Below are 24,796 nucleotides of genomic sequence, written 5' to 3' on the forward strand. Positions count from 1 at the left end.
TCTGTGGTCAGAGGACTTCCTCTGCTTTTTTCCCCGGCCACAGTGAAGCTGCATAACTACTCTAGGCCCTGAGCATCATGAGGAGCAATGAGGCTTCCCAGATCAGTTACTCTGACGTCTCCCACGGATGAGGTTAGGACCCCCTGTGGTGGTCTTTCCAGTGCCCTGGCCCCTCCCAAAGCAAACACCAAGTTCTGGCTGCTTCAAGAACTTCTCACATACCTGACCTCACAGGAATTTGGGCATTGGGATAATTTCCCTCCCCCTCACGTTCAAAGCATAGAAGTGACTTCTGGTCCAATCTAAAGTTTACTCTACTTTTTCAATCTCCTCATCCCATTAGTCAGCTATCAGAGCCAGGACACCTTTTTCCTCTTTCCCCTTCTTTGTCCTCCTTCCACGGACCATCCTGTCTTTCTGCAAGCACATCTTGCTCAATACAGACTGAATAGTCTGTCATTGAGGATAGAGTGATCCATAAACCTGGAAAAGAGAGGGTCTCATATTCAGTCAGGCTAGGCCGGAATATGTGTGTGTGTGTGTGTGTGTGTGTGTGTGTGTGTGTGTGTGTGTGTGTGTGTGGTGGGGGTCCTTAAATATAGCTCAAGACTGCCTCAGCAGAATGGACAGGGGTAGTGATGAGGAAGTAGGACTACTGCCAATGGATGGTGGCTGGGGGGCGGGGAAGCAGCAACAGAGGGAGGATTCCCACAGGAATGCTATAGACACTTGTCCTGTGCCTGCTCAGAAATCATATCCACATGGCGAAACAAAGACATAGACAAATCTTTACCTCCTTTGAATGCTACCACTGCCCAAATTTTGGGGCCACTTTCCCTGGTAAGACTCAAAATACCTCTTCTATTCCCTAACTCTGAATAGAGATGAAACAGTCTCTAAGGATTTGAGTGGAGGGAATAGTCTCCCCCCTCACCCCTCCCCTTCTAACCTGGTCATTGGGCTTTTAATGAGGCAGTGACGAGGGCTCCGGATCCACGGCATGGTTTCTTCTGGGCGCACTCCTGGATCGTGGGACCTCCAGAAGCTGAAGTTCTGAGCATCAGTCAAGGGGACTCTAAAGACTTGATTGGGGACTGAAAGATTTTGGGAAGCACACGTTATCCAATTTCTTTTAGTTCTATACTCTCTTTTGTGGCTCAGGGCAGCACAAGCAACTGGGCCTGACCAGGTGCTGAGAAGTCCTAGGAGTTTGGTCACCACACCCAGCTTTACTTCCGGATTCCAGCATCTCACACCCTTCATGGTCAGTTGAATCAGTTTTGGTTCTTCCTGTTGCTACTAAGCCCATCTCTTAGAGAGCTTCCCCCACGTGCTAAGATAGTGGAAAAGCAAGTGGTCAACTCACTTGGGAAATATGCAAGATAGGTCCACAGGTTCAAACCCTCGACCCTTCAGTCTGCAAACTGATGCTCTAACCACTGAGCAAGTGGCCAGGGTTTTTTGGTTTTTTTTTTCTTAAATGCTTAATCATCCTCATTCCCTTCCTTCCTCTCCGAAATAGTTCCTTTCTTTGTTCGTTCCAGGTAATTCTCTGAAATTTAGCAATTATACTACCTCATGTTTACATACTGCTAATAGATATCATTTACCAAATATCTATCATGTTGTAAATGTCATATTAGAAGTGTTCTTAAAATTTTGAAAGGATGTCAGACCTATTTAGATTTTTGGGAGTATTTTCACTATTTGAATAAGTCTAATTATACTAGTGTATAAAATATATTTTTAAAAACTAGAATTATAGCCTAATATTATGAGTATATATTCTTTATAATCATCATTTTTAAAAAATTGCTAATATACCATTGAGTAGAGTTACATTTTTTACTTAATTCTTTTCCTATTAATTGTAATAAGCTTTTTAAAAGTTTTGCTATTAGAAATAATTCTTAGATAATCCTTCATGCATGTCATTTAAAAAATATTTTTATTGATTTCAGAGAGAGGAAGGAAGAGGGAGAGAGGGATAGGAACATCAATGATGAGAGAGAACTATTGGTTGGCTGCCTCCTGCATGCCCCCTACTGGGGATCAAGCCTGCAACCTCAGCATGTGCCCTGACCGGAAATTGAACTGACTTCCTGTTTCATAGTTCGGTGCTCAACCATTGAGCCATGCTGGCTGGGCCATGTATGTCATTAAAATAATTTTTTTTCATTGATTTTTAGAGAGAGAGGAAGAGAGAGGGAGAGAGAGAGAAAAACATCAATTTGAGAATGTAACATTGTCAGCTGCCTCCTGCACACCCCCTACCAGGGATCAAGCCCGAAACCTGGGCATGTGCCCTGACCGGAAATCAAACTGACAATCCTTCAGTGCATGGGACAATGCCCAACCAACTAAGCTATACCAGCCAGCGCCATGGATGTCTTTTTTAATTTCCGAAAGCTTTATAGTTTTTTAAATTAGATGTTAATTTGGAGATAATTATAGATTCACATAATTGGGAGAAATGATACACAGTGATCCTGTGTACCCTTTACCCATTGCCCCCCAATAGTAACATCTTGCAAAACTATCTAGTACAATATCACAGCCATGGTATTAACATGCTATAGAACAGCTCCATCACTACATGATCCTGGAGTTGCCCTTTTAGAGCTACATCCTCCACCTCCAGACCCCCTGACATTGGTAATCAATAATCTTTTCTTCATTTACATAATTTTTAAAAGAATGTTACAGTGCTTGCCTGGCCGGCGTGGCTCCGTGATTGGACGTCGACATGAACCAGGAGGTCATGGTTTGATTCCTGGTCAGGGCACATGCCCAGGTTGCTCCCGGATTGCGGGCTCAGCCCCCAGTGTGGGGTGTGCAGGAGGCAGCCAATCAATGATTCTCTCTCATTATTGAGAGAGAATCTCTCTCTCCCCCTCCCCTCCTCTCTGAAATCAATACAAATATATTTAAAAAAAGAATGTTACAGTGCTCGCTTCCACAGCACATATACTAAAATTGGAATGATACAGAGATTAGCAAGCATGACATGCAAATTTGTGAAGCATTCCATATTTTTAAGAAAAAGAAAAAAAGAATTTTATACAATCAGCATCATACAGTATGTGCTCTTTCAGGGACTACCTTTCTTTACATAGCATAATTCCCTGGAGATTCCTACAAGTTATCAAATGTATCAGTAATTTGTCCTAGATGCTTTTTAAAGTGTACATTTTCTCTAACTTTCACACAATGCTAGAGTATTGTTCCCACTTCCAGATGATTTGGAGCAGTTAAATGTTTAAAAGAATTTTCTCAAGGTTACACAACTTGTTTGGAACTTCAACTCAGTTCAAATTCTGAAGCTAGAGCTTGGTATACCCCTCCTCGGAGGCATAGCACGTAATCATATACAAGTACTATTCCTAAATTGTCACACTTGGTTTGATCCTCATAGCAATTCTGTAAGATTAGTAGAGCAGGTATTTTCTGTTTCTTGTTTTTTTAATGAGTGAGGAAAAAGGTTAATTAAGAAGTAAGTGACTACTCAAGTTGAGACATTTAAGAGAGGCAGAACTGGACTCAAAACTGGACCTTCTGCCTTCAAATCTGATTCAATTTTTATTGTATCGTGCTCACTCCACCACTCAGGTCTACTTTCTCCCTCATCTTCTCAGTCTCTCTTCTTGGCTCTTTTTATTCCCTGCCCTATAAACATGCCCCACCTCATCCCGGCCATTTTTTAGGAACTTAAGACATAGCCCACCCAGGGATACTTACATGTCTTTAGCAACACCCTCCGTACAGCTTGGTGGTACTTTGTGTGGCTGTTCTGGTGCACAGAGTAATTCCCATCTTTTGAGATAATCGGGGGAAGCTTCGTGGGCACCAGTTCCTTGTGATCTGAAACGAGATCAGATTTGACAAATGGGACTATTTGATTCTCTGAGCCTCTACTCTCCATGCCATCCACACACATGGCAGGGATCTCTCCTAGCCACACACATCTGATTCTCCATTTTTGGCATCTCAGGTATCAAATCACAATGCCTGTGACAGAGGGGAGGGAGAGAGAATCCGGAGATCAAGAGACCTCCTTCCCCACTTTCTTGCTCCTCCCTGTCTCCTGGGCTTTGAGTGGCCTCCTGCTGGAATCAAGATACAGATATTTAGGATTAGTGCAGGTGAAAAAAGGCACTTAATCTGTCTAGACAGTCCCTTTTTGGGACTGGTGTATTTGCAGAGCTTTAATTGGTCTATAGGGAAAGTTATGTTTGAGCTGAGTCTTGGAGGGTAAGGAGGAGTTTGTGGGACATGGTATTATCAGAAAGAACATTTCAGGCAGCAGGACAGCAAGTGTTTTAAAAGTATTAGAGAGGGCTCAGCTTGCTATTGATTTGGAGCCTGATTCGTGCTGAGTAAAGTGGAAAGGACGGGATGGGGCTAGTGGAGAGTAGGGTAGGGAGGGGTAGGGCAGAGTAGCAGAGTGTAGATCTAGTATTCTTATGAGGGTTTGGGAATCCCCTCTGAGGCAAAACCTATATATCACTAGGCTGAAAAGACCAGATCTTCCTTACCCAGTGCTAATGGTCTGAATGTTTGTGTCCTCCAAATTTATACTTTGAAAATTTAATGCCCGAAGTGATCGTATTTGTAGGTGGGGGCTTTGGGAGGTGATTAGGTCATGAGGACAGAGCCTTCATTAATGGGATTAGTGTCCTTATAAAAGAGGCCTGAGAGAGTTCCCTCACCTTTTCCACCATGTGAGGACACAAAGTGAAGTCTGCGACCTGGAAAAGGACCCTCACCCGACCATGCTGGCACCCCGATCTAGGACTTCAGCCTCCATAAGAGTGAGAAATAAATTTCTGTTGTTTATAAGCCACCCAGTCTATGGTATTTTGTTATAGCACTCTGAACAGACTAAGACAGTGATTTTGAACCAGTGTGCTGTGGGACACGAGGCACACTGGTGTGCTGCAAGAATTTGTAAAACATGCAATACCTGACTATTTAGTCGGGGGCATTGACCTCTTTTCCCTTAGATTGTCAAATAAAAAAATGACAACAGCCAACACAACAATAGCTGTTTGGTGTGAATGAATCAAAATTATACTTTATTTTTTGGTCAGGTCAGCAAAAAATACATTTTTTGGTGTGTCGCAGGTGTTTAGTAGTTAGTTTCTGTGTGCCATGAGACGAACAAGGTTGAAAATCGCTAGGCTACGATACTTAGCCGCTCTTACAGCTAGGGCCTGGGCAGAGGGTTTGGCTAGGCCAATCAAATACATCTGTTCCAGATTTTGAATCAAAGATGAAGTTGCAAAGAAGCAGGGGTATGTAAAGCCCTTTTCTATTGATGGGAAGTTGCAGCAGTGAAACTGCTTGTCTGTAGCAGCAGTATGCAGGGCCCAGCGTCCTTGGTGCCAGCGGTGCCTACCCTAGCATTGAATGCAGTAGTTGTGCCCCACCAGGTCTGCAGCATGATTTGGAACAGTGTTCCTGGTTACTATCCATCAAGCTTGGTTCTCTGTTCCTTCTACAGCTTTTATGTGCTTCCCAATGTTTTTTTCTTTTTAAAATTTAAAAAAAAATTTACTTTTATTTCCAAATACTTTAAAAAACTATTTTTTTACTGTGTTGTGTAATTGACATAAGAAGTTGTACATATTTTATACAACTTAATGAGTTTGGAGATAAGTACACACCTATGAAACCATCACTAAAATCTATACCATAAACATTTATATTCCTTCCAGAGATTTCCTCCCACTCTTTATTGTTATTTTGTTATAAGAACATTTAACAAGATTTACCCTCTTAGCAAACTTTTAAATATGTAATGCAGTTGAACTACAAGCTCTATGCTGCATAGATCTCCAGGACTTACCTTGTAGAAATGAAACTGTACCCTTTGACTACAGCCCCCTCCCCACCCCCATGTCCTTTCCCCTAACCTCTGGCAACACCATTCTACTCTCTGCTTCTGAATTTGATTTTTTTAGGTTCCTCATATAAATGTATCATGTAGAATTTGGCCTTCTGTGTCTTCCAGGTTCATCCATGCTAATGCAAATGGCAGATTTCCACTGTATACATATACTGCATTTTCTTGATCTATTCATGCATTGTGGACATTTATGTTGCTTCCATGTCTTGGGTATTGTGAATAATGTTGCATTGAACATGGGAATGCAAATATCAATTTGAAATCCTGATTTTAATTCCTTTGTTTATATACCCAGAAATACAATTGCTGGATCATATATATGGTAGTTCTATTTTTAATTTTTGGAGGAACCTACATACTGTTTTCTATAGTGGCTGCACCAATTTGCATTCCCACTAACAGTGCACGGGGGTTCCCTTTTCTCCACATCTTCACAAACACTTAACTTTCATGTTTGTTTTTTTAAACATGTGAAGTGTTATTTCATTGTGGTTTTATTTTGCATTTCCCTGATGATTAATGATCTTTTAAAAATGCCTGTTGGCCATTTGTGTGTCTTCTTTGGAGAAATGTCTTTTCAATTCCTTTGCCCATTTTTTAATCAGATTTTTTTTTTTGCTAAAGTTATAAGAGTTTCTTATATTTTTTGGGTATTAACCCTTTATCAAAATATATGGTTTGCAAATATTCTCTCATCTGCAGGTTGTCTTTTCATTTTGTTGTTTATTTGCCATGCAGAAGCTTTCTAGTTTGATATAATCCCACCAATACTCTTTTAACAAATTCATGTTCTGCTTAAATAGGATTTGGCTTACCCTTCTGAATCCTGAGCTGTCAGAATCTGGATGAAAATTGGCCATTCTCTCTGAAAATTGTTGAGATTGCTGCCTCACCTCTGGTGGAGGGTGGGGATGCCACTTCTTTTCTGGAGTTCTTCCCCAGCTCCTGCTTTCCCCCTTCTTCATGGCTTGGCCCCACTCCATCTACTCTGTCTCTCCTCCCTCCCTTTTGCACCCCTATGGAAGTGCCCTCTAATATTCTCTGAGATAATAACACTGCCAGGGTGGGACACTGTTTGAATCCCCTCCCTCTACAGATAGTTGGGGACTTGGAAAGGTGGCAGGGTATAGAGTTCTGGAAGCCTGGACTGATCAGGGGGCTGATCTGTGCTTCATCACAAGTTACAGCAATGAGAGGGTCTAGTTCATGGGAGCAGTGTCATTTGAGTTTGGTGGTTTGACTTTGGGAGAGTAGGGAGTGGGAGTAAGCAGATGTAAACTGAAGAGAAAGAGCAGGAACATATTACTAGTGGGCAGTGGGATCTGGACTATAGTAACTGTTGGTCTGGATGCAGGTGACAGTGGGAGCTCTTTATCTGGTCCTAAGGCCTCAGGCAGATCTTCCTTAAGGGTACAGCCAGATGATATTCTCTATTATCTGTTTCCAAATAGTAGATTCCCAGCTTCCCATATGGATGGTTATAGTGTGCTTGGAGGTGTGCTAGACAATATCACCCATGTTAATGCCTTCCTCCTGAATCAAGCACCCATTGACGTACTCCTCACATCAGTTTTTGGCAGGCTGGAAGATATTTTTGGTAACTATAGTTTCTCGAAGCTTCCAGGTTTGGAAGCCACCTGAGGTGAAGAGTGGTGACGGGTAGGTAAGAATCATGCCACAGACTCTGTGAAAGGGCATGTTTCGGGTAGAGGGATGCAACAAGCTCTTTATAAGCAATCGTCACTGTGGCAAGGTAGTAGACTCCATCATTTTGTTGGTAGATAGTATAACAGAGGAGGTTCTTCATCCACCCAGTTAATACCATGCTTCATATGGTTTTGGGGGCTAAATAGATATGGAGTACCCTGGACAGTTTCTTCTAGAAATGGGCCACGAAATGGGAGTTACCATAAGACCACCTTTAATACTTAGAATGGACTGTAAAGGACTTCTGGGGTGATGCAAAAGTACATGGGTGGATCTTTCAATGATCCAATTTAATATTGCAAATTTTGCAATATTATAAGCTTCCCAGGCCAATGGAGTCATTGCAACATTTTTAGTTATCTACTACTTTGCTCATTGCCTCTTGGTTAGTTGGAACTGGGGCTGATTTGCCACAATATTTTCAGGTTGAAGAATTTTAAAAATGTGTGTGCCTCAGAGGCTCCCAGAATTCTGATTTCCAGGTTGTGGTTCTTGCCTGCCTGTTCCAGATGCTTAGTACACAGTGGTGATAATATCTAACATTCATTACTTGCAGTTGTCTTAGACTTGGGGTTACTTCTAGCAGAGTAATACCAACCCTGACTAGAAAATCATATAAGATCAGCTTGAGCCCTGACCGGTTTGGCTCAGTGGATAGAGCATCAGCCTGCGGACTCAAGGTCCCAGGTTTGATTCCGGTCAAGGGCATGTACCTTGGTTGCGGGCACATCCCCGGTAGGGGGTGTGCAGGAGGCAGCTGATCGATGTTTCTCTCTCATCAATGTTTCTAACTCTCTCTCCCTTCCTCTCTGTAAAAAATCAATAAAATATATTTTTTAAAAAAGACCAGCTTGAGAGAAATATTGTGGTACTTACTGTACATAACAAATGACTCCTGCCCAGAAGGTAATACCCAATGCTGGGTATTAACGTCTTGAAGTTGGCTGGGGCATTAAGATGGACTGAAATGGGCTGACGTGTGTTTGGAAGGCTATCTTATAATGACCTATTGTCTTCCCTGATACAAGGAAATTGCCAGTGCTTCAGGAGGAAGCGGACAGGAACATGAGCCCAGGGAACCAGACCAAGCCACAGGGCACATTTCACATGTGGTGGGAGTTCCTTTGCTTCCATGTCCAAAAATATCTTCCTCAATGTGGTGCACTTGCTCAGAATCCTGGACAGAGGGGAAAAAGGTACGCATGAGGTAACAGAAAGGCTTAGTACTGGTTGCAGACTGCTGACATAAAATGGATCACGTGGATCTTCTAAGGTAACAACAAAAAGAGCTAATACTTAGTGACTGTGCTCAGCAGAGCTATAAAAGGTAGGTACTATCATCTTACTTTACAAACAGGGAAACAGAAGCCCAGAGAAGTTTAGTAAATTTCCCCAAGGTCACATAACTGATGTATGGAAGAGACATGAGTAACCCAAGCAGTTTGGCTCCAGAGACTATGCTCTTAACCACCACACCAAACTGACTCTTGAAATAATCTAATCAGAACATCCAGGAAAGACCAAGGACTAAGGGAAAATGTGGACTGATAGAACTAGCCTCTTTTTAAAAATTATGTATTTTTACTGATTTCAGAGAGGAAGGGAGAGGGGTAGATTAAACATCAATGATGAGAGAGAATCATTGACCTGCAACCTGGGCATGTGCCCTGACCAGGAATCGAACCATGACCTCCTGGTTCACAGGTCGAAACTCAACCACTGAACCACACCAGTAAGGCAGAACTATCCCTTTTTTTTTTCTTTATTAAGGTATAACATATGTGTCCTTATCCCCCCATTATCCCCCCAACCCCCGCTCATGCCCTCACCCCCGCTAGTGTCTGTGTCCATTGGTGATGCTTATATGCATGCATACAAGTCCTTTGGTTGATCTCTACCCCTTCCCCCTCCCCTCCCCTACCTTCCCTCTGAGGTTTGATGGTCTGATCGGTGCTTCTCTGTCTCTGGATCTGTTTTTGTTCACCAGTTTATGTTGTTCACTATATTCCACAAATGAGTGAGATCATGTGATATTTATCTTTCTCCAACTGACTTATTTCACTTAGCATAATGCTTTCCAGGTCCATCCATGCTGTTGCAAATGGTAGGAGTTCCTTCCTTTTTACGGCAGCATAGTATTCCGTTGTGTAGATGTACCACAGTTTTTTAATCCACTCATCTGCTGATGGGCACTTAGGCTGTTTCCAAATCTCAGCTATGGTGAATTGTGTTGCTATGAACATAGGGGTGCATATATCCTTTCTGACTGGTGTTTCTAGTTTCTTGGGATATATTCCTAGAAGTGGGATCACTGGGTCAAATGGGAGTTCCAGTTTTAGTTTTTTGAGGGAACTCCATACTGTTCTCCACAGTGGCTGCACCAGTCTGCATTCCCACCAGCAGTGCAGGAGGGTTCCTTTTTCTCCGCATCCTCTCCAGCACTTGTTTGTTGATGATAGCCATTCTGACAGGTGTGAGATGGTACCTCATTGTTGTTTTTATTTGCATCTCTCAGATGATTTAGTGACTTTGAGCATGTTTTCATATGTCTCTTGGCCTTCCTTATGTCCTCTTTCAAAAAGTATCTATTTAGGTCCATTGCCCATTTTTTGATTGGGTTGTTTTATTTTTTTTTGCATGTATCTGTCCAATTTTCCCAACACCATTTATTGAAGAGACTGTCTTGACTCCATTGTATGCTCTTGCCTCCTTTGTCAAATATTAATTGAGCATAGTGGTTTGGGTCGATTTCTGGGTTCTCTATTCTATTACATTGGTCTATATGTCTGTTCTTGTGTCAGTACCAGGCAGTTTTGAGAACAGTGGCTTTGTAATACAGCTTGATATCTGGTATTGAGATTCCTCCTACTTTGTTCTTCTTTCTCAGGATTGCTGCAGCTATTCGGGGTCTTTTTTTATTCCAGATGAATTTTTGGAGAGTTTGTTCTAGGTCTGTGAAATATGCCATTGGTATTTTAATGGGGAGTGCGTTGAATCTATAGACAGAAAATTTACGTACAGCTCATTGGGAGTCTTGTCGAGGGTGTCAGTCTTGAGTTGGGTGGGGGACATGATATCATTACCTTGATCCAGAGGCAGAGTCCTGGATTCCTGAGCTCCACTGAAATGTGGAATATCATTTCCTATGGCCAACATGGGGGAAGATTATTGCAACTTGGTGGTTGCTTTGCAGTGGACTGAATCAGTCTCAGTGGGGAAGACCACTGGGGAAAGGCTGAGCTAATGTGCAAAAAGTGGCTGTCTGCTGCAGCACAGTCACCCACCTTAGAGGTGCCCATTCTCTAGGTTTTGGATTATTGCAGTTATGAGCAGCTTGAGTATCATCTCCCCTCTAGTTTCAGGCAGAAACTTTGAAAAGCCAGAACTACAGTGCCCTCTGCTGGAGTCTAAGAATGACATCACAGGTGTTTCCTAGCAGATGAGTGACGGAACAGGCAGCTGGAGAGAACAGGAGACCTAGGAGATTGAGAAGAGGACATTCCAGCCAGGGTGGTGAAAACTACCTCTTACATCCTCTGACAGGATCCAGAAAATGATAGTGCAAATAAGATGTGCTCAGTTTTTACCAAAGACTTGAGATTTAGTCTTTCTTTGAAGAGATTCATTTGGAATTGGAAATAAGAGCAACTCTGAGGACTAGTTAGTGAATTCCTATGGGAGGAGGAATAATAAAGGAGGAAGATGGAGGGAGGTCCTTTGGATGTGCACAGCTTGGATGTCATTGTATCTGTGGCTAGAGGGCTGTCACTGGAGAGTCTGGCAGGGGGAGGTCATTTGTCTCTCAACAAGAACAAGCATAATTTCTCTTACTACCCAACCCCATCAATTTGCCTCTGAAACTTCTGTCAATGAACAGTGAGTGTCGATTTGTGTTATGATAAGGTCTATCTTGACCTAGGGTTTCATATAAACAAGGCAAGGGAGTTGTTTCATCAAAGGGCCAGATAAGAGTTAATCTGTCTGAAATCAAGACAAAAAAGGGAAAGCTTTACATACAAGAAATTTGGGCATAAGGTGAATGAACTCTGGAAGCTAGGCTGAATTTACAGGAATAACCAGTGTTAGGATCAGGAAGAGTGAGTCTGGGAGGAGTAGGAATCCACTGATTGGTAGACATGAGAGTTCTAGTCAATGGTTAGGGGTGCTCTTCTGTGGTAGCTATAGTCACCAGACTCTTTCAGGGCCTGGATGAAACATACTTTGAAGCCAGCCAGCATAATTTTCTTCTAAGGAATCTCATGGTTAAAAATACTGCTTCCCAGGTTTATCCTGGCAAGTATGTCTTGAGAAGTAGACAACAAAATTCCAGTCATAGGAAAGATGTATATATTCCACATGTAAATAGGAACTTACATATTATGATTTATAACTTTTCTTCTAATCATCTGTTGTATAGTTTGATGTGCTAGGTCTTAGATGTATTAAATACATTATTTTAGTTAATTTCCACAGCAAATCTATAATAAAGGCATTATTATGTCCATCTATACATAAGGAAACTGAAGCACTCTGAATTTACTTACTGTGATTTTAGCCCCTGAATCTGAACAACTTTGGATACCTGATAAAACTGAGTTTCTTAAGGTGAGTATGGACCAAAGTATGCTTCCCACACCCAGTTTTCCTCTTTGGTTTTTCTATTTCGGTTCTTTATCAGGGGGAAAAGAAAAGGAGGCAGGGACTGGCAGAATATTTAGTTACATGTATTGACTCACCTCTATGAATTTTCATTATGACTATAATAAAGGAAAGCTTGAGTGGGCTTTTTTTAAGTTGAATGTTAATACACTCACACCTACTGAAAGAAAAAAACCTATCTTCAAAGAAAAATTGTGAATTCAAAATATCATTATAGTAAGAATGTTTAAGAATGAAGAATGTCGATATTAACAGGTTCATTTTATGGTTTCTGTTAAAGCCCTAGGTAGGGCTAGGTGAGAGTGTGGTTGATTTGAGCACAGAGAACAGGTTGAAGTGCTAGCGCTGGTGGACAAAAAAGGATCAAATCACTTGAGTAATTGTATTAAGGTGAAATCAGCCAGACAGAGAGTGGGGCCAGAGAACCATTCTGAAGACAAGCATCCTGCAAGATTATTTGGGTTGTGTAACTAAGGGTGAGGGTAGAATTAGGAACTGTGTTTCCTTGAACTTATAAATGTAGAAATTGGGGTTAGAAAGATGGGTAAGATGGATGTGGTCTTGCTAGGAGCCAAATAGAATGCTGTCTTTTATCCATAATTTCCCCACCCTCCTTGTGAATTTCTCAAACCAGTTCTGAAGTAATAGAAAGATATTTCTATTGAATATCTTTCTATTACTTCCCATTGTGACGTTTCCCATTGTGGTGTTTCTCATTTCTATTGAATGGAATGTTCAGGTGAAAGTCTCAATGACATGGTTGAAACCAAATTTCACAGAGGGTAGCCAACTTGTCTGGCTGTCTTTGTGGAAAGGATAGTATGATCAGAAATATTGTTCTAAGGTCATGGGATGATGAGCAGAGTACATAGATACTTCAGGTGTGCACAATGAAATGGCATGTCAGAAGTGGGAGATGAGTTCCAGGCATCTGGCTGGGATGCAGTGAAAGCAGTGCATCAAAGTGGGAGGTGGAGGGAGAAACCAAGATGGCGGCATAGGTAAACACCTAAAGTGCTGCCTCGCACAACAATTTCAAAACTACAACTAAAAGAAAAACGGACATCATACAGAACCACAGGAAGGCTGGCTGAGTGGAAATTCTACAACTAGAAGGAAAGAGAAAAGCACACTGAGACTCAGAGGAGCTGCAGAAGGCAGAGGTACGGAGGTGCGCACACAGAGAGGGCTGACAACTGAGTACGTGGCTGGCTTTCTCAATCAGGAGGGAGACAAAAGCTCCTGACTGCTCTGAACTCCAGTTCCGGGCGAGACTCAGGACCCAGACTCATTCCGGGAGAAACTGGACTGTCTGGCAGCAGGCAAAACTCGAGGGCGGTTTTCTCTCAGAGGTGCTTGCAGCTATTACTGTGGGACACTGAGACCCAGGGGCCTTTTAGGGCAGGGCTGACGGGAAGCCATTGCTGTCTGCTCCGCCCTGAGACTCCACCCCATCCAAGCTGAGCACAGAGGCTTTTGCAAGTCTTGTCTCATAAGGGTGTCTCCAGCACAGAACTTCTCCCAGCACAGACAAAGCTGATCCTCACAGCCATTTGGCCTGGAGGTCAATTCCTCCCAGTGATACCAACAACAATCAAGGCTTAACTACAACAAGACTGTGCACACAGCCCACAAAGGGGTGCACCAAGAGTGTCCACCTCAGTTAATTGGGGAGGCTGAACCACTGGGCCCTTTAGGACACCTAGCACACAAAGCCACTCTATCAACTCAGGGAAGCAGCCAAAATGAGGAGACAAAGAAACAGATCACAAATGAAAGAAATGGAGGAAAGCAAATGACTGGATATAGAGTTCAAAACCGGTTATAAAGTTTTTCAAGAATTTTCTAGAAAAGGCCAATAAATTTAGTGAGACGCTCGAGGATATGAAAAAGGACCAACTAGAAGTTAAGCATACACTGACTGAAATAAAAAATAATATACAGAGATCCAACAGCAGACTAGAGGATCACAAGAATCAAGTCAAATATTTGAAATACAAAGAGGCAAAAAACACCCAATAGGAAAAGCAAAAAGAAAAAAGAATCCAAAAATATGAAGATAGTGTAAGGAGCCTCTGGGACAACTTCAAGCGTACCAACATCAGAATTATAGGGGTGCCAGAAGAAGAGAGAGAGAGTAAGATATTGAAAACCTATTTGAAGAAATAATGACAGAAAACTTCCCCCACCTGGTGAAAGAAATAGACTTACAAGTCCAGGAAGCACAGAGAACCCCAAACAAAAGGAATCCAAAGAGAACCCCACCAAGACACATCATAATTAAAATGCCAAGAGCAAAAGACAAAGAATCTTGAAAGCAGCAAGAGAAAAACAGTTAGTTACCTACAAGGGAGTACCCATACCACTGTCAGCTGATTTCTCAACAGAAACTATGCAAGCCAGAAGGGAGTGGCAAGAAATATTCAAAGTGATGAATAGCAAGAACCTACAACCAAGATTACTCTGCCCAGCAAAGCTATCATTCAGAATTGAAGGCCAGATAAAGAGCTTCACAGATAAGAAAAAGCTAAAGGAGTTCATCACCGCCAAACCACGATTATATGAAATGCTGAAAGGTATTTTTTAAGAAGAGGAAGAAGAAGAAAAAGGTAAAGATAAAAATTATGAACAATAGCCCTAGCTGGTTTGGCTCAGTGGATAGAGCATCGGCCTGCGGACACAAGGGTCCCTGGTTTGATTCTGGTCAAGGGCATGTACCTTGGTTGCGGGCACGTCCCCAGCGGGGGCTGTGCAGGAGGCAGCTGATTGATGTTTTTCTCTCATCAATGTTTCTGGCTCTCTCCTCCTCTCCCTTCCTCTCTGTGAAAAATCAATAAAATATGTATTTTTAAAAAATTATGAACAACAAATATGTATCTATCAACAAGTGAATCTAAAACTCAAGTGAATAAAAAATCTGATGAACAGAATAAACTGGTGAATATAATAGAATCAGTGGCATAGAAAGGGAGTGGACTGACAATTCTTGGGGGGAAAGGGCTGGGGGGGGTGCGGGAAGAGACTGGACAAAAATTGTACACCTATGGATGAGGACAGTGTGTGTGTGGGGGTAAGGGCATAGGGTGGGGTGGGAACCGGGTGGAGGGGAGTTATGGGGGGGGGGAAAGGGGGAACAATTGTAATAATCTGAACAATAAAGATTAAAAAATAAAATAAAATAAATACATTAAAAAAAAACAAAAAGCAAAGTGGGAGGTGGAAGTGTTTTGCTATAGTTTTGGCTTTGAACTGTTTCTAGATTTTGAAATTTGCTCTTCTAAAGATGAAACTATAGCCTCAGCTCTACACATGGCTGGCTCATTCTCCTTCTTCAGGGTGTTGCTGAAAGATTACCTCCTTCATCATTCTGTATAAAGTGGGCCTTTCAAAGTTACTCTCCATCATGGTCACCCCCAAACTCAGCTCCCTGTGAGAGCCAGGCAAATAATGTTTATGAGTAAACCAAACTGAGTAAGAAACCTGTCCCATCTAGAGGGGCAGCTGCTACTTTGCTCTGCCTGTTTGTGGTCATGTGTGAATTTAGGGTCAGGGTGGCGAGTTCTAATTTTTTGAGAAGTTAGAAATGTGGGCTTTAGGACAAATGCATGCAAAAAAAAAAAAAAAAAAGAAAGAGAAAAGAAACTAGACCACCAACTTACATCATACACAAGAATAAACTCAAAATGAATAAAAGACTTAAATGTAAGTTAGGAAACCATAAAAATCCTAGAAGAAACCATAGGCAGCAAAATCTCAGACATCTCTCACAGCAATATGTTTATGGATACATCTCTTGGGGCAAAGGAAACTAAGGAGAAAATAAACAAATGGCACTACATCAAAATAAAAAGCTTCTGCACAGCAAAAGAAACCATGAACAAAATGAAAAGGGAGCCCACTGTATGGGAGAACATATTTGGCAATGATACATCTTATAAAGGGTTAATATCCAAAATATATAAGGAACTCATACAACTTAACAAAAGGAAGACAAAAAAATCTAATTAAAAAATGGGAAAAAGACCTAAATAGACACTTCTCCAGAGTGGAAATACAGGTGGCCAAGAGACATATGAAAAAATGCTCACACTGATCATCACATACAAATTAAAATGACAATGAGGTATTACCTCACATTGTCAGAATGGCTACCATCAACAAATCAACAAATGACGAGTACTGGTGAGGATGTGGAGAAAAAGGAACCCTAGTACACTGCTGGTGGGAATGCAGACTGGTGCAGCCGTTATCAAAAACAGGATGAAGTTCCCTCAAAAAATTAAAAATTGAACTGCCATTTGGCCCAGTGATCCCACTTCTAGGAATATATCCTAAGAAACCCAAAACACCAATCAGAAAAAATGTATGCACCCCTATGTTCATAGCAGCACAATTTACAATAGCTAAGATCTGAAAACAGCCCAAGTGCCCATCAATAGATGAGTGGATAAAAAAGCTATGGTCGGAAACCAAGATGGCGGCATAAGGTATACACCTGTATGTGCTGCCTCTCACAATCACAACAAAACTACAACTAAAAGACAAAACGTCTATCACCCAGAACCACGGGAAAGCTGGCTGAGTAGAAGTACTATAACTAGAAGGAAAGAGAAAAGAGCACTGAGACATGCACAAGCGCGGGAAAGCTGAGGTACGCAGGCGCGCGAATCGGGCTGGCGGTTGGCGACTGGGTGCGCTGTTTCTTTCAACCCGAAGGGAGACACAGCTCCCCATTACTCTGAATTCCAGTTTCCGGCGAGACTCTGGGGACCCAGACCCCTACGGGGAGAAGCTGGACTGTCTGCCATCGGGTCGGAAAGTGAGGGTGGCTTTCTTGCAGAGCTGCGTGCAGGAATCATTGTTTACTGTGCTGAGGTGCAGGGCACGGGATGCGGGGACTTGGAAATGAAGAGACACAGAGATGGCTGACTAGCAGCCATCGCTGTTTGCCACGCCCTAGTGACTCCCTGAGACCCCGCCCCATCCAATTTACAAACCTACCCAAACTGTGCGCAGTGGCTTTTGCATATAAATGGCCTGCCCTATCGCAGCTTAACCTAACAAACTGCAGCTATGGTCAGACCAGGAGAAATCTGCAGACCTCGCTGTAGCTCCTGCTGGGTGGCCTCAGACAGTAGCTGACCTGCATGTCATTGGAGATCCAGAAGCCAGTGTACCTAGTGGTCAGTGTGAGACGACACCAGATTTCAACTTCTCACATCCATAAGTGACACATTCAAGAGGCAGACTCAGTGAGCACCAAAGCCCCACTGAAACAAGTCCTGCCCCATAAGGGTGTCTCCAGCACAGCAGTTCTTCCATTATAGACACAGCGGGTCCTCACAGCCAATTGGCCTGGAGGTAAATTCCTCCCAGTATACCAACAACAATCAAGGCTTAACTACAACAAGACTGTGCACTCAGCCTACAAAGGGGTGCACCAAGAGTATCCACCTCAGGTGATTGGGGAGGCTGAACCACTGGCCCTATAGGTCACCTAGCACACAAAGCCACTCCATCAACACAGGGAAGCAGCCAGAATGTGGAGACAAAGAAACATGTTACTAATGAAAGAAATGGAGGAAAGCAAACTACTGGACATAGAGTTCAAAACCACATTTATAAGGTTACTCAAGAATCTGCTAAAAACCTCTGAGGAACTTAATGAGACCTTTAAAGATCTTAATGAGAATGCCAAAAAAAAAAAAAAGGAAAAGGACCAGTCAGAAATTAAGCATACACTGTCTGAAATAAAGAATATACAGAAATTCAACAGGAGATCAAAGGACCCCAAGAATCAAACCAAAGATTTGAAACATGAGGAAACAAAAACTACCCAACCAGAAAAACAAGAAGAAAAAAGAATCCAAAAATATGAAGATAGTGTAAGGAGCCTCTGGGACAACTTTAAGTGTACCAACATCCGAATTATAGGGGTGCCAGATGAAGAGAGAGAGCAAGATACTGAAAACCTATTAGAAGAAATAATAACAGAAAACTTCCCCCACCTGGTGAAAGAAATAGACTTACAAGTCCAGGAAGCACAGAGAACCCCAAACAAAAGGAATCCAAAGAGGACCACACCAAGACACATCATAATTAAAACGCCAAGAGCAAAAGACAAAGAGAGAATCTTGAAAGCAGCAAGAGAAAAACAGTTAGTTACCTACAAGGGAGTACCCATACCACTGTCAGCTGATTTCTCAACAGAAACTATGCAAGCCAGAAGGGAGTGGCAAGAAATATTCAAAGTGATGAATAGCAAGAACCTACAACCAAGATTACTCTGCCCAGCAAAGCTATCATTCAGAATTGAAGGCCAGATAAAGAGCTTCACAGATAAGAAAAAGCTAAAGGAGTTCATCACCGCCAAACCACGATTATATGAAATGCTGAAAGGTATTTTTTAAGAAGAGGAAGAAGAAGAAAAAGGTAAAGATAAAAATTATGAACAATAGCCCTAGCTGGTTTGGCTCAGTGGATAGAGCATCGGCCTGCGGACACAAGGGTCCCTGGTTTGATTCTGGTCAAGGGCATGTACCTTGGTTGCGGGCACGTCCCCAGCGGGGGCTGTGCAGGAGGCAGCTGATTGATGTTTTTCTCTCATCAATGTTTCTGGCTCTCTCCTCCTCTCCCTTCCTCTCTGTGAAAAATCAATAAAATATGTATTTTTAAAAAATTATGAACAACAAATATGTATCTATCAACAAGTGAATCTAAAACTCAAGTGAATAAAAAATCTGATGAACAGAATAAACTGGTGAATATAATAGAATCAGTGGCATAGAAAGGGAGTGGACTGACAATTCTTGGGGGGAAAGGGCTGGGGGGGGTGCGGGAAGAGACTGGACAAAAATTGTACACCTATGGATGAGGACAGTGTGTGTGTGGGGGTAAGGGCATAGGGTGGGGTGGGAACCGGGTGGAGGGGAGTTATGGGGGGGGGGAAAGGGGGAACAATTGTAATAATCTGAACAATAAAGATTAAAAAATAAAATAAAATAAATACATTAAAAAAAAACAAAAAGCAAAGTGGGAGGTGGAAGTGTTTTGCTATAGTTTTGGCTTTGAACTGTTTCTAGATTTTGAAATTTGCTCTTCTAAAGATGAAACTATAGCCTCAGCTCTACACATGGCTGGCTCATTCTCCTTCTTCAGGGTGTTGCTGAAAGATTACCTCCTTCATCATTCTGTATAAAGTGGGCCTTTCAAAGTTACTCTCCATCATGGTCACCCCCAAACTCAGCTCCCTGTGAGAGCCAGGCAAATAATGTTTATGAGTAAACCAAACTGAGTAAGAAACCTGTCCCATCTAGAGGGGCAGCTGCTACTTTGCTCTGCCTGTTTGTGGTCATGTGTGAATTTAGGGTCAGGGTGGCGAGTTCTAATTTTTTGAGAAGTTAGAAATGTGGGCTTTAGGACAAATGCATGCAAAAAAAAAAAAAAAAAAAGAAAGAGAAAAGAAACTAGACCACCAACTTACATCATACACAAGAATAAACTCAAAATGAATAAAAGACTTAAATGTAAGTTAGGAAACCATAAAAATCCTAGAAGAAACCATAGGCAGCAAAATCTCAGACATCTCTCACAGCAATATGTTTATGGATACATCTCTTGGGGCAAAGGAAACTAAGGAGAAAATAAACAAATGGCACTACATCAAAATAAAAAGCTTCTGCACAGCAAAAGAAACCATGAACAAAATGAAAAGGGAGCCCACTGTATGGGAGAACATATTTGGCAATGATACATCTTATAAAGGGTTAATATCCAAAATATATAAGGAACTCATACAACTTAACAAAAGGAAGACAAAAAAATCTAATTAAAAAATGGGAAAAAGACCTAAATAGACACTTCTCCAGAGTGGAAATACAGGTGGCCAAGAGACATATGAAAAAATGCTCACACTGATCATCACATACAAATTAAAATGACAATGAGGTATTACCTCACATTGTCAGAATGGCTACCATCAACAAATCAACAAATGACGAGTACTGGTGAGGATGTGGAGAAAAAGGAACCCTAGTACACTGCTGGTGGGAATGCAGACTGGTGCAGCCGTTATCAAAAACAGGATGAAGTTCCCTCAAAAAATTAAAAATTGAACTGCCATTTGGCCCAGTGATCCCACTTCTAGGAATATATCCTAAGAAACCCAAAACACCAATCAGAAAAAATGTATGCACCCCTATGTTCATAGCAGCACAATTTACAATAGCTAAGATCTGAAAACAGCCCAAGTGCCCATCAATAGATGAGTGGATAAAAAAGCTATGGTCGGAAACCAAGATGGCGGCATAAGGTATACACCTGTATGTGCTGCCTCTCACAATCACAACAAAACTACAACTAAAAGACAAAACGTCTATCACCCAGAACCACGGGAAAGCTGGCTGAGTAGAAGTACTATAACTAGAAGGAAAGAGAAAAGAGCACTGAGACATGCACAAGCGCGGGAAAGCTGAGGTACGCAGGCGCGCGAATCGGGCTGGCGGTTGGCGACTGGGTGCGCTGTTTCTTTCAACCCGAAGGGAGACACAGCTCCCCATTACTCTGAATTCCAGTTTCCGGCGAGACTCTGGGGACCCAGACCCCTACGGGGAGAAGCTGGACTGTCTGCCATCGGGTCGGAAAGTGAGGGTGGCTTTCTTGCAGAGCTGCGTGCAGGAATCATTGTTTACTGTGCTGAGGTGCAGGGCACGGGATGCGGGGACTTGGAAATGAAGAGACACAGAGATGGCTGACTAGCAGCCATCGCTGTTTGCCACGCCCTAGTGACTCCCTGAGACCCCGCCCCATCCAATTTACAAACCTACCCAAACTGTGCGCAGTGGCTTTTGCATATAAATGGCCTGCCCTATCGCAGCTTAACCTAACAAACTGCAGCTATGGTCAGACCAGGAGAAATCTGCAGACCTCGCTGTAGCTCCTGCTGGGTGGCCTCAGACAGTAGCTGACCTGCATGTCATTGGAGATCCAGAAGCCAGTGTACCTAGTGGTCAGTGTGAGACGACACCAGATTTCAACTTCTCACATCCATAAGTGACACATTCAAGAGGCAGACTCAGTGAGCACCAAAGCCCCACTGAAACAAGTCCTGCCCCATAAGGGTGTCTCCAGCACAGCAGTTCTTCCATTATAGACACAGCGGGTCCTCACAGCCAATTGGCCTGGAGGTAAATTCCTCCCAGTATACCAACAACAATCAAGGCTTAACTACAACAAGACTGTGCACTCAGCCTACAAAGGGGTGCACCAAGAGTATCCACCTCAGGTGATTGGGGAGGCTGAACCACTGGCCCTATAGGTCACCTAGCACACAAAGCCACTCCATCAACACAGGGAAGCAGCCAGAATGTGGAGACAAAGAAACATGTTACTAATGAAAGAAATGGAGGAAAGCAAACTACTGGACATAGAGTTCAAAACCACATTTATAAGGTTACTCAAGAATCTGCTAAAAACCTCTGAGGAACTTAATGAGACCTTTAAAGATCTTAATGAGAATGCCAAAAAAAAAAAAAAGGAAAAGGACCAGTCAGAAATTAAGCATACACTGTCTGAAATAAAGAATATACAGAAATTCAACAGGAGATCAAAGGACCCCAAGAATCAAACCAAAGATTTGAAACATGAGGAAACAAAAACTACCCAACCAGAAAAACAAGAAGAAAAAAGAATCCAAAAATATGAAGATAGTGTAAGGAGCCTCTGGGACAACTTTAAGTGTACCAACATCCGAATTATAGGGGTGCCAGATGAAGAGAGAGAGCAAGATACTGAAAACCTATTAGAAGAAATAATAACAGAAAACTTCCCCCACCTGGTGAAAGAAATAGACTTACAAGTCCAGGAAGCACAGAGAACCCCAAACAAAAGGAATCCAAAGAGGACCACACCAAGACACATCATAATTAAAACGCCAAGAGCAAAAGACAAAGAGAGAATCTTGAAAGCAGCAAGAGAAAAACAGTTAGTTACCTACAAGGGAGTACCCATACGATTGTCAGCTGATTTCTCAACAGAAACTATGCAGGCCAGAAGGGAGTGGCAAGAAATATTCAAAGTGATAAATAGCAAGAACCTACAACCAAGATTACTCTACCCAGCAAAGCTATCATTTAGAATTGAAGGTCAGATAAAGAGCTTCACAGATAAGAAAAAGCTAAAGGAGTTCATCACCGCCAAACCAGGATTATATGAAATGCTGAAAGGTATTTTTTAAGAAGAGGAAGAAGAAGAAAAAGGTAAAGATAAAAATTATGAACAACAAAATGACAACAAATACATACCTATCAACAAGTGAATCTAAAAATCAAGTGAATAAAAAATCTGATGAACAGAATAAACTGATGAATATAGTAGAATCAGGGGCATAGAAAGGGAGTGGACTGACAATTCTCGTGGGAAAGGGGGTGTGAGGGGTGTGGGAAGAGATTGGACAAAAATCTTACACCTATGGATGAAGACAGTGGTGGGGGGTAAGGGCATAGGGTGGGGTGGGGAATCAGGTGGAGGGGAGCTATGGGGGGAAAAAAGAGGAGCATATGTAATAATCTGAACAATAAAGATTCAGTTAAAAAATAAATAAAATAAAAATTCATGGAAATGCCCCCCCCTCCCCCCCAAAAAAGCTATGGTCCATCTATACCATGGAATATTATGGAGCAATAAAAAAGAAGAATCTCTTATCACTTGAGACAGCATGGAGGGATCTGGAGAGTATCATGCTAAGTGAAATAAGTCAGTCAGAGAAAGACAAGTATCACATGACCTCACTCATGTGGAATTTAATTAACAAAATAAACTGATGAACAGAGAAGATTCAGAGACAAGGAAGCATAGAACAGAGTTCGGAATCTCAGAGGGAAGGTCGGGGAGGGAGGGTAGGAAGGTGGGAGGTAATCAGCCAAGGACCTTGTATGTATATATACATAACCCAGGACACGGACAATTAGGTGGGCTGGGGGCCGGGCCGGGCTAGAAGGGGTTATTGGGGGGGAAAAAAGGAGACATATGTAATACTTTCAACAATAAAGATTTAAACAGTTAAAAAAAAAAGTGGGATTTACATAACCTCTCCTGATCTTTTTTTAAAACCGTGCTCTTCTTTTAATTCATGTTTCCTTCTTGGTTGCTACTTTGGTAACAAGTAGGTCCACACCTCTCAAGAAGATTGCATCTCAACAGGCTGAGCCAGAGCCAGTGTGAACACAGGTCCCAAACCAGGGCTTTTGGAATAACAAGAACAGCAAAACAAGCTACTTCTTTTTAGAAAGGGTCTGTGAGTTGGAGGGTCCAAAGCTCCACTCTCTAAAAAGAAAACCTTGAGCTCAATATAAAAATGGAAACCAAAATGTATCAGAAATGAAGCATAGTACCTCATATAATCAAGGTCAAGATGATTTTTGAGAAATAAGTATCTGATTATCTGACCTCTGTATTAGGAATGGCCCCATTCCAGCATTTTTAAAAATATATATATTTTATTGATTTTTTACAGAGAGGAAGGGAGAGGGATAGAAACATCGATGAGAGAGAAACATTTATCAGCCGCTTCCTGCACAACCCCTACTGGGGATGTGCCCGCAACCAAGGTACATGCCCTTGACTGGAATCGAACCTGGGACCCTTCAGTGTGCAGGCTGACTCTCTATTCACTGAGGCAAACCGGTTAGGGCCCATTCCAGCATTTTTAAAGGAAGATGTTTTTGTATCTTTCATTTCCCAAACGGGTATAAAATCTACTGAAAGGGAGATAATGAATCAGAATAAATCAGCTCACTCACAAGAAACACCCCTAGGTAATGATTTTAGGTTGCTGAGAGTATTCAGCACATTATTTCAAAGTGGCAAACTTAGAGGTGATCTCAGGAGAATTCGAAAGCAGCAGCCACAGTCACTGGTAGAGTTATGTGAGATACACAGACATTTAATCCCATGTTTTTCAGTGTATATGTCAAGGGTCCAAAACCCCTGATCATCAAAATGAGTTATTTTGTACATTACAGTGCACAGAACAATAGAGGGAAAGACTTTCTTGGAGAGTGACCGAAAGGCATTTGCAAAAAGTTCATATCACTCTGAGGTGGAAGGCCTGGAGCCAGTGCTGCAGCATGGCCTTCATTAACTTGACCCCTTCTTTTCTTTTGTTGTGGTGGCATCAGCGGGAGCTGCCTTTTCTAAACGTTTTGCTGGATTCTTCTCTTCCTCCTCCTCCTCCTCATCTTGGGGATAGAGGTCCGGGTACTTCTACATGCATTCCTGCCTGGCCTGGAACTGGTCTACACAGTCTGATCCCTTGAGATCCTCCGTGCTATAGTGGAAGCAGGAAAAGACTGACTTGAATTGTTCCCCACAAGGGCCACTAGCCATTCCCCCAAGGCACGTGAAGTTTCATTTAATGTCTCCATTTGGCAGGATCAATCCATGCTCCTCATATGGATCATTGGGATCGCATTTTTCTATTGATTTTTAGAGTGGAAGAAAGGAAAAGACAGAAATATCAATGTG

The 24,796-nt window shown here is 42.2% G+C and overlaps 1 protein-coding gene across 1 annotated transcript in view; it reads right to left on the reverse strand.

Annotated features, from left to right (window-relative positions):
* Positions 1–434: 434 nt before the first annotated feature.
* Positions 435–24,796, reverse strand: part of SPMIP11 (sperm microtubule inner protein 11) — a gene marked incomplete at both ends in the record, with an annotated part of 41,267 nt that continues 16,905 nt past the window's right edge. The window contains 3 exons of the mRNA XM_080662846.1: positions 435–483; positions 950–1,094; positions 3,739–3,861. Of these exons, the coding sequence (XP_080518972.1) occupies positions 435–483; positions 950–1,094; positions 3,739–3,861 (317 nt within the window). The remainder of the gene's footprint in view (positions 484–949; positions 1,095–3,738; positions 3,862–24,796) is intronic.

Source organism: Plecotus auritus, assembly GCF_963455305.1.
Source record: "Plecotus auritus genome assembly, chromosome: 3".
In the NCBI taxonomy this organism is placed as follows: Eukaryota; Metazoa; Chordata; class Mammalia; order Chiroptera; family Vespertilionidae; genus Plecotus; species Plecotus auritus.